The 14,137-nt window shown below is 42.0% G+C and overlaps 2 protein-coding genes across 5 annotated transcripts in view; one reads left to right on the top strand and one right to left on the bottom strand.

Annotated features, from left to right (window-relative positions):
• Window positions 1-248: 248 nt before the first annotated feature.
• Window positions 249-4,480, bottom strand: pgam5 (PGAM family member 5, serine/threonine protein phosphatase, mitochondrial). Of its 4 annotated transcripts, none has more exons than XM_071482134.1 (6): window positions 4,101-4,480; window positions 3,419-3,591; window positions 2,382-2,507; window positions 1,937-2,025; window positions 976-1,109; window positions 249-543 (listed from the first exon to the last, which is right to left on the bottom strand). In XM_071482134.1, the coding sequence occupies exons 1-6, from the start codon at window positions 4,331-4,333 to the stop codon at window positions 393-395; spliced, it is 906 nt and encodes a 301-aa protein (XP_071338235.1). In that variant the 5' UTR covers window positions 4,334-4,480; the 3' UTR covers window positions 249-392. The 4 variants fall into 4 exon arrangements, with proteins under 4 accessions (XP_071338235.1, XP_071338236.1, XP_071338233.1 ...); XM_071482135.1 differs by having other exon boundaries at window positions 976-1,106; XM_071482132.1 differs by having other exon boundaries at window positions 1,937-2,032; window positions 2,383-2,507.
• Window positions 4,481-5,384: 904 nt separating this feature from the next.
• zdhhc8b (zinc finger DHHC-type palmitoyltransferase 8b) overlaps window positions 5,385-14,137 on the top strand; it is a 65,965-nt gene continuing 57,212 nt past the window's right edge. The window contains exon 1 of the mRNA XM_071482125.1: window positions 5,385-5,662. Coding sequence (XP_071338226.1) covers window positions 5,559-5,662 — 104 coding nt within the window. The 5' untranslated portion in view covers window positions 5,385-5,558. The remainder of the gene's footprint in view (window positions 5,663-14,137) is intronic.

Here is a 14,137-nt window from a genome sequence, read left to right as displayed (position 1 = left end):
ATTCATAATGGTCTTTTATTTACTACAGCTGCACTGTACAACACATAATCTGCACGTCAGCATACTGTAATGACATGTTAAACTAACAGCATGACTTGCATTTACAACAGCTATACAAATACAACTTTTTTTTTGGTTTAAAAGTCAGTCACTTGTGTAAAAATCCTCAATTACATTCAGCAGGAGTTGCTATGCAGCTGTTAATCACTTCAGCGGGCAATCTATGGCACAGAAGTAATCACAACACCACCACCACCACCACAGAGTCTCTCATTACATGATGGTAGTTCAATTACAAAATCATAACATCAAATGTAATTTTCAAGACACTTAAGGAGAAAACTGAGCTTTGACCCTGCAGCCAACTGAGTCCCAGAAACCTGCGGTCTTACTTAGGTCCTTGTTAGTTTTTCTGGCGGCATGAATCCTGCGTCTCCCAGAGTTCTGAGGGCCACCCTGCCACTAGGTCGGATGGTAAGCCACGTGATGCTGCCATTGTTCAGACCCATACGCAACCAGCCCTCTGGAGGAAACTGCAGGGCCCTGAGAGAACAAGAGACAGATACGAGCTCCTGAAATTGAGCATCTGAGTACTGAGGCTATTATACATTTACAGGGCAATCACTTTATTGTTTGTCTGTAATTTTGTCCAATAAGGGATCATTTGGAAGATATAAAACTCTCATAACTAATTAGATGTATATACTAAATATCCCTTTTAACCAGAAGCACAGGACAAGCAGTCACCAAGAAAAGCACAAGGCTGTATGCAGCAGCTACAATATTTATATTAAACAGAAATTTTCCTTTGAGGGTTTCATCAGGAGCACACTGACACAACTGAAGCACAAATTCAAACTTGAAACCTTATGAGACATAACTGCAGCATAGTTTAAACACAATGGTTAGCAAAGCAAGAGGCCACACTCTGGCCTCGGCAGACCTCTGATCACCATGCCCGCCGGCGACACAAACCTGCAGACAAAATAACGGATGACATTGGCATGACACACGATGATCTCATAGCTGTCCTCCTTCTGCTTGGGGTCAGCCCGGTGGATGTAGCGGCGGAAGGCTGCCTCAATGCGAGCTCCATCTTCGTGGTACTGCTGGAGGACGGTAGAGAGGTTGAAAGCCACCTTTGTCACATGAAAGGGGTTCTGTCTGAACCCCTCAGTCAATACGTGATGCTGCTGTACAGTGTAGGGAATGTATGAAGAGTTTCATTCCAAAATAAAGCCAACCATATGGAAAATGTTCCTTCTGATAAAGGATAAATCACATCTGAATCACTTAGGACAGAAAAAAAAAAAAAAAATTAGGGGCTACATTAAATTGTATATTAATAATCCTATTATGTCCAAAATTTAGAGTAAGGAAATACTGAATAATATGTTTAAATTGGTTGTTTACAAAAGCAGGCCAATTACATCTTTTTTCACGGTCCTATTATGTTCTAAGCTCTTCTTTTAGATGGAAGCTTTCCAAGATAAAAGCACATCTTGTTACTGTTAAATTTTTTCAAATGTTATTATTCAAAGCTGTGAAGAATAACAAAACTAGCTGCATGAACATCATTTTTTTAGTTGGGTGAACCAATCCTAAGTCTTAACTAATAAAATAACCTGTACCAACTAAATACTAATTGCAATTGATAATATGACAATAGCAACAATGATAAACAAGAAAAAATGATCCACAGCTAGCAGGCTCCCTTTAATGTTGGCATTTTGGAAATTAACTCTTCCTATGCTCCATTCCTGTGGCATTGCACTGATGTATTGGTTGATTTTTGCAGCTGCAAGTGTAAAAAAGCACTTGACAGGACACCTGCACAGACGTGGGTGGCACAAAGTTACCCATACAAGGATAAGCAAATACAGGAAATCTGGCCTACAGCCCACTCTAGAGGTAGAGTGGGTGTAGCTTCTCTCACCACAGCATCAGGCTTCCAGTGAGTGACGGGTGGAACCGGCTCAATAGGTGCACCCTCTCTCAGCAAATCACAGCTCACCAGCTCCACTCCTGGACCCGTACGACATTTGGGCAGAGAAAAAAATGTTAATATGCGTTTGTGATATTCAGCATTTCAGCACCAGCTGTAACCGCTACAGGTGCTAAAAAGGAAACAGTAACAGGATCAAGAGGGTACGGAAAAACAAATGCTTTTCAACAAAAACAGGCAATTTCAACAGGAGAATGGAAATATGTGAGCTAACGTATGGAATTGTATAGTTTATTATCTTGGGAGGGTAACAGCAGTAAACATGAAATTTCAAAACCCTACAAACTATGAAAAGTAATTTGCACACTTGGAGAAGTAAGAAGCCTGGGTGTCTGACAGTGAAGCACTGAGAGCCAATGTAGTATCTATTTACTACCTGGAAGGTGTTTGCTGATGATATTTGCAGTCTCTGTGGCCCTGGCCATGCTGGAGTGAATCAGAACATCGTACTTCAGTCCCAGCGCTGCCAGCCTCTGGCCTGTCAACTCTGCCTGCTCACGACCTGGAAGTGGAGACACAACGGTCATTATAGCACATGACTGGTCTGTCAGACCTGTCAGGGATATCAGGGATATTCTCTCCCACACAAAGACAGAGCAGCCTGCAAGAGGGCCAAAGTTCTTTGACTAAAATTACTCCCCAGACTGCTGTGTGGCATACCTTCCAAGTGACATAAAGGATAAAAATGAAAGAACCAGTGTGTAGGATATAGTAGCGTCTAGTGGTGAGGTTGTAGACTGCAACTAGTAAAAGCCACTCCTCTCAGCCCTTCCTTTTGAAATGCTTAGGAGAACCTATGGTGACCTCCAGGTAATGTAAAAACACAAAAAGCTCTGTCTAGAGACTGTGTTTGATTTGTCCATTCTGGGCTACTGTAGAAACAGTCCTTCAACCTTTATTTTAACTCGGAAAAACAATGAGGTAAAACATCAATTAGAAGAGTAAGGGAAAAAAAACTAAAGATCATAGTCACCAAGAAACACGTATACAAAACAAAGTTAAAGATGGCAAAAGTAACAGTATAAAGCCAAATTAGTAAATAGTAAAACTTTGAGAATAAGTAAAGTAAGCAAAGGAAAATTAAAAAAATAAAGAAACACAGTGGTGCATGAAGGCTCTTCGGAAGAGGATCTGTTTTCAGAGAACACAGATGTAAATTTAGTATATCTAGAATGAATCACATTGCCATGTTTTGTATACTAATTAGGTAGAGTTAACATGATCTAACCCTTCATGTCCCCATGTAGACATGAAGGGCTTTATCCTAAACGAACAAAAGCACAACGATTCTCAGTTTCAGTTTCATTATACACCAAAGAAAACGTTGTTGTGCGTTTTATATTCTATTTCTGTTGACTGATCCCCTCTAAGTCCTACACACTCGTCCTTTAACTAGCCATTGAAAAATCAGACCTAATGGGGTGAGGATCCTCTCCTTGTCGCTGTTCCCACCCAGGTTGTACTGGGAGTGTCTGATCAGGAGAATGTTGCGTGTAGCTTTGGGTTTTCCATTGTCCTGCTCGGAGCTGGGGTCCTCAGTTGCACTCTCTTTCTTCTTCCCGTTGGTCAGTGCAGATGGGTCTCTCCTGTGCACAGTTAAGACGACGTGATCTTGAGATTAGAAGTGGCTTTGTCTCACATGGTTAACTTGAGGCATGAAAATCTGGGTTAACACAACTATGATTTCACATGATGATCAGTATGAAACTTTCATGAAGAACTTAACGTAAACATAACTTAACATAAATCTATGTTTGGAGAATCCCTATCCTAAACCCTATTTAAAAAATGAACTATTTATAGCTGACTGGCTGGCCAGCAACAGTGTAACTCGAGGAATACGGATTGTGACATCTAACAAATCCTCTCGGTCCATCCTTAGATTCGGCACACATCCAAACACCAGTTCAATTTAGCCCAACATATAATCTTTCACCACAATTTCACCGTCGTGGACAGCTGGTTGTTAAACTCAGACATTCAACAGAGATTTGTGATGACGTACAAAAGTGACAGGTGGAGAATAGAGGGAATATAAAGGTAATAGTTACGTTCAAATAACGAGTCTAGAGACAACGCGTGTAGAGGCACATACTTGTCCCAGTTGAAGTCCCAGGCGTGTCCCGTCGGGGCTGGTGTGTGTTTGGCAGGTGTCCACGCCGGCTGCGCAGCTCGAAGGACGGTGAATCTCGACCACTTACCGGCCGCCGCGTCTCCGCGCTGCTCCCCGAGGAGCCCGCGGGAGTCGGCAGCGGCAGCCGCGACCACCAGTGCGGCAGAGCCTCCGGCGACCCCGCAAATAAGTTTCAAAGTTTTTCTGTACGACATCCTGCGAGCCACCAAGAAACGAAACTAATGCTAGCTAATTAGCTCAGTTTGACGGGCTCAGCGTTAACGAGGTGTAACGCTGTCGCTCCTCACAAGTGTATGGCTCTGATTTGCTGAATGGCCTTTGGCTGTTACTTCAAGCTCCGGCAAGACAAAACCAAACGCGCTTTCCGCGGCATCTAATGCGAGGCGGCTCTCGGCCAGAAACTAAAACTACAGTCGGAACAACAGATAGCAAGCTAATCTATCCAGCTTCCTACAAACAGTACGGTGGCTCGTCGGACTCAAAACAGTTGGCTTTCGCTTTTCTCCTAGGTCACGGGGTGTGCCGCGTGAGGGCGCTCTAATCCCGACATCTGTGGCAGTGTTTTAGTTCAGATTATTTTACAACTCTGCTGAAGAGCCACTCTGAACTGCACTCAGGGTTTCACGGTCAGTGAGGGTAAATGCTCGAGCATCTCAAACACTGGTTTACAGTTTAAAGACACACAAATTAAGACATAATTTACATGTAACCTCAACACTTACAAGAACTTTACGTTGCACCTGCTGGGTTTTCATTTAAATACGTACTGACTGGCATGCAATGGCCGTCCAGAGACCAAGAGTTAAAGGAGACAGTATAAACTGTGTCGTGTCTGGATTGAGCACATGTGCGTGTTGGTCGTTAAGCTGCCAGATGATAGACGCCGCACCTCCGGAGCTGGCTGCAGTGCCTCTGGAAGGGCGAGAAAACAGAAAATCATCGACCTTTGCTCAACTTTGAGGTACATTTTGTTATCAAATGGACTCAATAAACATCACGATGGTTTGAATCGTTGAACATTTGTGGGAAAGCAGTTTTAATATTCGCGAAATCTCTTTCGCGGATGTGACGATCGCACGGTGACTGGTACTTCTGGCGAAAATGCAAATTCAACACCACACAGCCCCGAGAATTTTCTGAGGAACACACTTGCAGGGTTTGCAGAGAGGCTCCACCTTCTTGAAGCGGCCCAGTGACCTCACTGGTGGGCCGGATTGTAAGGGTGGGATTTCCAGGCTTCCACACAGCTCCATGTATTCCTGCCTCTGTGTCTGAGGATCTATGCGGCTTCAGCGATAGCACAGGCGGACCCGTGGTACCCTTCATAGCCATAGAAGAGCCAAGATATTGGACACTGGATGATTTTTCTACGCGCGACTCCAATCGGAATAAATAATTGAGGAATGTGGAAATTACAGAATGCCCACCAGCGCTGGAAAGAGATTTAAACCCACCAAATACATCCCAGTGTCCACTGCTGCCACGCTCCTTGTGGGTTCGACCACTTTATTTTTCGTTTTCACGTAAGTTTGCGTCGCTTCTTGTTCTTATCCTCTTCATGCCGGGATTTTTATAGACCATGTGCCTTCAGATTACACAGACAAGGGTGGATTGCAGCTCTAAGTTTGCACTGGTGGATGCAGTCACTTAGGTGGAATAAGTGGCTTTGCAGGAGCGTGTCTGTCCCAGCGGGGATTCTCGCAGCGCTTCTGAAATGGGTTTGCAAAGAGCAGCCTTCCTGTGCAGACTCGGAAGGACCATTCAGCCACAGTACCTGCAAGGCAAACTTCCAATAAGCCATGCAAGTTCAAAAAAGCCATGGTCGTGCACGAAACCACATCTTAGGCCGCAGAGACTCACTTTCCATTGAAGAAATGCCGCAGGCAGTTGTTGATACAATTAAAATGGTTGCACTGGTCCAGCAGGCGGCTGTGTGTAGGCAGTTGTGTTTGATTCATGCACACTCAGGTGGGATGGTTACATTGGCACATCACTTATCAAGAAGCATTATGGCGTTTCCCCTTACCTATAATGATTACGATTATGATTATAATGCAAAGTGGAGTCCCGCAGGGGTCCCCACCTAGGTTTCAGTGTATCTGCCACGCCCCACCTCGAGTGTAGATCCAAATTTAGGGTTTCCTTTGGAGAAGATGTTATCAGCTGAGGTTTACCTGCAGCTCCTAAATAAAGCCAACAGGTCCTTACTCTCTCAAAAGCAGATTCTAATTCAGTTCAAGTGCTCTGACAAGCTGGTGACACTGGCCTATCCACACCAGCTGCAATCAGGATGATTACATAGTCACAGCACCCAGCATCACAATCATGCCAAGGACCCCCAAGTAGGAAGGCTTTCATCCCATGCCCCTCCATCTGATAAGCGAGGAAGCTAATGCTATGGCTTAAATGCAGAGCTGATGCTGTAGCAAGGGGAGATGACAGCGGAGAGACTGATATCTCTGGTCTGAATCATCATTCCCACATACATTTGCCTCTAGTGCTAACCCCCTCCCCCCAGGTGAATGGATTATCAATGAAATCAGCATCATGTTCAATCTCACATCCACAGGGAAATTTGAGGGGGCTTGAAAATCTATGATCTAGACTAACAACTGTAGGGATAGATGAACCAGTCTTAATCCTGTGTAGACTCAAGTCTGTCTGCTCAAGAATAAAACTGCTGAATGTGGTTCCTCGCCCTCTGAGGGTGGGAGGTTTGACAGTGTTTTAAACACCATATGTCACAGTTGCCAATTGGAAATATGTCAGATGCATAGATGATTCACTACAATGACACAAGACTTCTGTCATTTCAGACACATATTTTCTGCTTAATGTGTCTCCAGTTGTCACATTTTGTGGCTCTAATGTGTGTGGATTTGTACCATTCAATCATTGATTGCTTCATTCACATCTTCATCACATTCTAGTCAAACATAAGCAAGATGAAGTAAGTGAAAGATCTGGCCCACCTGGAAAAATGCTTGCAGAGAGAAAATGCCTCAGCTGCACCCGGAGTGGTTTTGCACTCTCAGTCTCAGGTCAGTGACCGAGACTGAGGGAGACATATGGTGTTTGTGGGATGTGCCAGTAGGTTGTATCTTTAACAATCCCAGCATACCTTAGTGTACTGTCTGGGGCTTTGAATAAATGTATTATGATTTAATTTGAGATCAGCAATTCAGCCATATTGTTTGCAAATAGCAGAACTCAGAGTTTTTGCTGCTCATATCTTTTAAATTATTACTAACCCCTCTTTTGCTGGGGTTCAGGTCACTCTATACTTTAAGGTTCATCCCCCAGCAGATGGTTCAAGGGTGAGGATTAAGACTTTACTCTGTTGCTCCTTTATTTCCCAGTAAAAGGCCCAGAGGATTGAGCCGTGTATAATGGAACTCCCTGGGGAGCAGTGTATGTCCAAACCATAGACTGTATATAAAAAGGTCCAAACTAGGCCATGCCTCCTTATTCTCAAACACACATCCATTCCGTCCATTATGTTGGACCCAGTTGTCTGGCTTTGTCTGTGGCTGGAGTCCAAAGCTACATGTTTACAGTACAAGCCACTGAGCAGTTGTATACCTTTATCTAAAGTGTCTTAAGCAGAATAATATTCCAGCGCAACAGTAAGAAATGTTTACATTTTCACATTGCCAACTTTGTTTTGCAACCACAAAGTAAGACATGCAAGGGTTAAAACTAAAGAACCATACCACCCCCTCATATGTACTCCTGTACAGCAGAGTGCCAAGGACACAAATCTTTTTTTATTCCTTGGCCACAGTGTGTTAAAGGTCTCTCTGTTGCCAGCAGGCCATTTGGTGTAACAGAGGATGAAACCTGGGGTCAGATTTGGCACACACACACACACACACACACACACACACACACACACACACACACACACACACACACACACTGTCCATGCTGTGTTACTGTGTTTGGCTTACCAACGCCTGACAGTTTGTGTTTCCCACAGAGATTGAATTAGAACACATTAGTACAGAATTATTTATATCTTCACAGCATGACCACAACTCATCATAAAAAATACTGAGGATAAATTAAGCTTTTAGTCATGGTTTAGCCATCAAAATATTATCCCAGCCTTATCTGGGTCTATAATGAGATCCTATTATACAGTAGCTTAGACTTTTCACTATGTCTAAATTTGCCCCAGTTCTGTATGGCTGCATTGAAGAAGCTTTATTCTACCTTTTAGAAAGGCAGTCTTGAGGATGGCTTAATCACTGCCCTTGACCATATGCCAAATGAATAACCTGTTCTGGAGACAGAACAGCCAGACTGGCCGTTCTCATTTGTTGCCAAGCCTAATAGTCTACACTTCAGGGTACGCATGGATAGATGTTTGGATCAATCAATTGATTGATTAATTGATAACCTGTGTTCAGCAGTTTTTGCAGTGTGGGAGTGAATAATGAGAGAGGTAGTCTGTGGTGGTATCAGCTTCCACATCTGTTTCCTCCTTTTCACTGTGCATCCATTGATTCAGACTTCATTTAGATCCTAAAGCATGCATTGTTTTGCATTTGTGCACCACTCTGAATCTCTTGTAGAGATTTTTTAAAGGTCTTTCTGATCTGTTAGTAGAGAGCTGACAGAGTTGTCAAAACATGGGAAAGTGGGGGTTAACAGTCAACCATGATACACTGTGATTTAACCTTTTTAGGTTCTATATCTTACAGGGGATAGTGTTAGGTTAGTTTACAGGATTCATTGCAGAACCTCTGTTTCACTGTAAAATGTTTGGGAGGGTGTTGGTTGGGAGCAAAATGTTACATCGACTACATTTACTGAGACATTAAGCATTAAGGATAAAACTGAGCCACGACCGAAAAGTTGCGGGTTTTCAACCTCTGACTAATAGTTATGTAGCCAGGTCACAGTTTACAGTATTCGTAGGCCATCATTTCATAGGTTGCACAGCAGCATCAGTCTAATACATCTCATTTAGACTAATCATGAGAAATTGGCTGCACAGGCCAACATAGCTCTCCTCACCAATAGCTGGCAAGTCAAAGAACAACATAAAGATGTAGTTTGCTTTTATTAAGTGGCCAATATTGTTATTATTATTTATTTTGTCTTGGATTTTACCCTGGGATCCCTTATCAAGCCTTTTGATGAGATAATTTTTTAAAGTTAAATTATTCTTATTCAGTTGCTTATAATGTGGACTGACCAGGATTAGTACATCTAGCTTTATATTTTAAATTCTTCCTAGTTGTATGGAATCTATTTTAAATTCAACAATACTATGGCGAAGTCCAGTGGTGTGGGTAAATTCACACTGAGGTTACAGCGCTCTCTAAGCATTCACCCTTCACGCATATGTAAAACCATGTTTTCAGTGTCTTATTAATTGAAGGTTTAGAAGTAGAATGAAATGTTTGCTCATCGATCCTGATCTGCATCCTGCGTGTGATTATGTATGCTGAGCTGCTGTCGCCTTTTTGTCAAGGGGTTCTGTTAACAAGCTTGTAATCATTAATGTCTCACTGCTTTGTATTAGTGTCCATTAGAGCCCGTTTGCCTTCCTCCTCTACGACATCAGTGGCTTCGAGGAGCCCTGTGTTTGAATGTAGTTAAATGAATTGTTGGTTTAACTCATCCTGTTTATGGCTGGTGTGGGAGCCAGACCGTCTTGGCTGCTTGTTTTTAAATATTGCTCATGTGATACCAGGGCTGATTTGGGTTTAGTTTGTTTATTTAAATGTATGATTAAGGACATATTGCCAAGTTTGAAATGTCGCAAGAGCAGAGCATTTCACAGAAGAAGGAAATTACAAGCTGGCATGTTATTAATATGCCCTGATAGATCTTTCATTCTCTGCGCTCATGAACAAGGTATCTACAAAGTCTAGAAACCAGAGAATCAGCCTCCCTGATGCGATACACATATACAGCAAGTGAACAAGGCTGTCTGACATGCTTGCACAAATGTAATCTCCAAGTAAGCTTTACGAAAATATTCCATGATTCCCACGAGAGTAGCAATTACAGCTCTTAAGGCAGGCTCATCAGTATTCATCTTCAACATGTCCTACCCACCTAGCCATTAGAAACATTTGCTGAAATATTACTATTCTGTCCTCACACAGCATTAGGTTTCAGCTCCTCTGCTGAGGTGGATAAGGAACTATCCTGTTCTCATGTCACACAGAGGATAAAACTTTGATAATCTTGACATAGCTAAAAGTAGCCGATAGACGTACAAGCTCAACGGTGCCAAAATATCCCCATGGCCTGTTCATAAAATCCAGCCAGCGCAGTCTGCTGGTTTGTAGAGATATCTGCTTTATTAATTTTTTTCACTGAGGATAAAACCAGTAGCTGGTTGGTGTGGTCTGCCTAGCTTTGTCAGATTAGATAACAATGTAATTTCCTCTAGGTCCTCATCCATCAGCACCTTGGAGTGAGGGCCTGGATATTGACAACTGTAGTGGAGGGTTGTCACCTCTGCTCTCAGAAGGTACTTATGGAGACAGGCAGTAATGAATGAAGAAGAAACCTTTTTTCATTTTAAGCTCGTGCAGAAGCCTTTTTACTTTACAGTCTCATTGCTTTTGACAGCATATTTTTAGTCTGTGTGGTGGTTTATTTAAATTTCATTCTCATTATGGTTTATGGTTTACCACAATGCACGGTTCCAGCCTGTAATATTATAACAGATTGACCAGTGCCATGCCCATGCAGCTTCACAGTGTCGAAGCTGATAGAGCAGCTACATTGTGTGATAGTTAAAAAAAATCCTTGTTTCCATTTTCTAAAATATCACAGTTAAATCAGAGTGACTGACTTTATTGACTTTGAAGTATTTATACTTAACAAATAATCCCTTCCTGTGTATGTTCCATCCCCCAAAGCCCTGATTTCATCAGTACAGTAGCAAAACTCCTTTGAATTTTCTGTTTCTTTGATACCATCACAAAGCTCCATTTCTATTTAAATCCATCAGTATTGTGTTGTTTCCATTTATAATGTACACCACTACTGCTTACAAACTAAACTGTAGTTATTGTGCATATGCTGCTGTTAGAGATCCACGGGGCCCCAGTGGTGCCCTGGGAACTTAGATGTCCTTGTGAGAATTCCAGCAAGTCCCTAATTGAGAAAATGATCAGTGCAGTAAATTCATTTGAACTTATCACATATGTGTAGCTTATGGTAATCAAAGGTTTCACTCATCTAAAATTGCCTTTATGGATTTATTGTCTAATCAACATCAAATACCTTCCTATATATTTGTTCCCAGAACTCATTTTATCAGGTTGGGGTCTTTTGCCTGATGTGTGTCTGTTTGCATATCCATAACACAAAGCATGCATATGGATCATGCTAGTGACATGGTTCTGGAGATGGCAAAGTTGCTCTAACAGTTTGTCAGCCAGGACGTCACTCTGGTACAAACTGAAAGACCTCAGCAACCTTTGGATTGATTGCCATGAAATTTGAATACAGACATTAATCGTCTCCACAGGATGGATCTTGGTGACTTTGGTGATTTCTTGAATTCTCCTGTAGTGTAGTGTAGTGTAGTGTATCATATCATGAAAGTTGGTGCAGACATTTATTTCCCCCTCAAGATGAACTGATGATTTGGAATGCCTTAAGCTTTTCTTCTAGCACCATTATCTGATCTAAATTTAAGTTTGTCCACCTGCAAAATGAATGATGTAGCTATCAGCCTCAGTTGTAAATGATAGCATGCTAACATGCTAATCTAAGGTGGTGAACACGGTAAACATCATACCTGTTAAACAGTGGCATTTTTTAATTGTGAGCGTATCAGCATGCTGGCATACCATTAAGCTCTAAGCACTGTTGTGCACAAGTACAATGTAGAGTGACTAGCTTAGATGTAAACTCTTTAAAGTCTTTTTGGATTTTTTAAACAAATTAAACCAAAGGGTCACACTTCTTAGTTTTTCTGGAATACCATAAATGTTTTCTGCATTCAGAAAGGTAATCACATCAATAACAAAAAGCTACTTAAGAATTCTATATAGAAATTTGTCATTGTGAGCAAGTTTGAGGTTCGCTGTTACTTGTTTCATGACATTAATTGTGTCATTGGTTTATCATGGTGAACACAGAAATGCAAACAGAGCTAATCTTGGATGGATGGGACATCAGACCCCAAAGGCTCATTTGAAACAGTGAGGAAAGGAGGAGACTCGTGTTGTTACTCCAGCGGGAACTCAACATCTGAATCTGGACTCCATCACTCATGTATTTTTAGCTGCTGACTGTTTGACAGTAATGGGATCAAATGTGAGTTTCTGACAAATGTCTTGATCTAATAATTATACAACAGAGTGTAGTTCTTAAGGGACTTGTGAATGGGACTTTTTGGCTTGGAGCAAACCATTACCAAAGAGCTAATACATCCAAGATACACACACAGACAAATCAGTCCCGTCTGCTGTAGCAGGGAACTATTATATATCAGCTTGTCTGTTGAGGCATGGTATGTCCAGCTGTTGTGTCCTCTCTGAGTGAAGCTGTAGAGTAGTTTTTGTTGTCTTACTAATAGAATTACTCCACTTTTACATTACATCACTAGTTTGGTGTACCACTTTTTCTGCTTGCAGCCCTAACCTGTAGTAGAGTGGCCAGTGTACAAGGGGAAAATTACACTGAGGAGAAAAAATATCCTGAGCTTGTCTTCCCACCATCAGGGTTCAAGCAGGTTGCTTACAGAGCTTTCATACAGTCAAAGTGGTCTGCATCTGTCAGTATTGATGAGTGAAAGAGGCCCAGAGAAGAAAAGACCAGGTCGTCTAATCTCATTCCATCCAGCCTTCCTGTCACTGCTCGACAACTAGGTTAAGATAATGCTGACAGATCCTCTTCCCTGGCACACTACCATGCATCGTTGAGCAGGGAGATGGACTACGCTATACTACATGCCACACAAACACAAAGTGGTGCCAAATTAAAATTACATTAAGCTTCTGGCTGATGCACGTTTTCCTCATTTGGTTCCTTCATAATTTGAATGATCATATTTGATTGGTAATAAGATGATCTGACTGTACTTAACAGTTTCCTGTGAGACCAAATAAATGTTTGTGCATGTTATTGTGTGTAATGAGAATAGTTACTGTACTGAGAACTGTTACTGAAACAGATGTATTGCATAATTCCTCAAAATAAATCATGTGTTCCCTGTTTTGTGGAATTATCTAAGTGGTTATAAGGCATTTGCATGAGACAATATGTCTCAAACAGGGTGAGAATAGTGTTTGCAGTTTAGCATGATTTATTATAAATGAATACAAGCAGGTGAGAATGAGTCTAAGTTGTGCATCATATTTTTAGCATGATTTTCCAGTTCATGCTTTAATTCTTAGACAAATTTAATATGCCTTGAAGAACAGGGAGGAAATGTCTTAAATTTGTCCAAATGTGTCATTTCTTCTCCAGATTAATAGAACTGGAGGAAAATTTAGATTCTTTTTGTTTTCCAATGCAACTCATGACTCTGCTCCTTTCTCTGTGTCTATTTAAAACTCTTTCGGTTTCTCTGAAGCACTGACTTTCTGGAGTTTTGGTGCTTGCCAAAAAACTAAATTGTGCGTTGTGATGGCGTAGTTGAGGTAAAGGAATACATGTGGATTCAGTGCACAGCAGTGTGTGGGCGAAAAGTGCGGGAAAGTGCAGCGAGGTGCTCTCGAGAGTGAGCTATACTCCACCACCCTCCCACCAGCCGAATAAACTGGGGCCGCCTGGAAAGCCTCCTCTTGGGGAACATGTGGGATTAATTTAGACCTCCAGCCTCTCCCTCCATGGGTGTCTCCACCCTGTTTCCCCTCATGTTGTTTTGCCGGGGGGAGACCATGACTGGTAATAAGTAGAAACAGAGCTCTATGCCTTGACACCCTTGGCTGGACTGGCTTTCTGAGAAATCAAGGAGTCTGTAGCAAGTCGAGGCTCCCAGTGTTTACAAGAGTGTAGCTGTGTCCATCTCTGGG

Source organism: Trachinotus anak, unplaced genomic scaffold (genome assembly GCF_046630095.1).
Source record: "Trachinotus anak isolate AG129_WGS33_773 ecotype Australia unplaced genomic scaffold, CSIRO_AGI_Tana_v1 ptg000008l, whole genome shotgun sequence".
NCBI classification, from domain to species: domain Eukaryota; kingdom Metazoa; phylum Chordata; class Actinopteri; order Carangiformes; family Carangidae; genus Trachinotus; species Trachinotus anak.
Note: the sequence above shows the minus strand (reverse complement) of the source record. Positions and strands in the feature narration are given on the sequence as shown.

Coding starts and splice junctions, on each gene's coding strand:
- pgam5 (XM_071482132.1), bottom strand. CDS start 4,333: ATGTCGTACAGAAAAACTTTGAAACTTATTTGCGGGGTCGCCGGAGGC. Junction 3,592..4,100: donor TGGGACTTCAACTGGGACAA/GTATGTGCCTCT, acceptor AACTGTGCACAG/GAGAGACCCATCTGCACTGA. Junction 544..975: donor ATCCGTTATTTTGTCTGCAG/GTTTGTGTCGCC, acceptor TTGTTCTCTCAG/GGCCCTGCAGTTTCCTCCAG.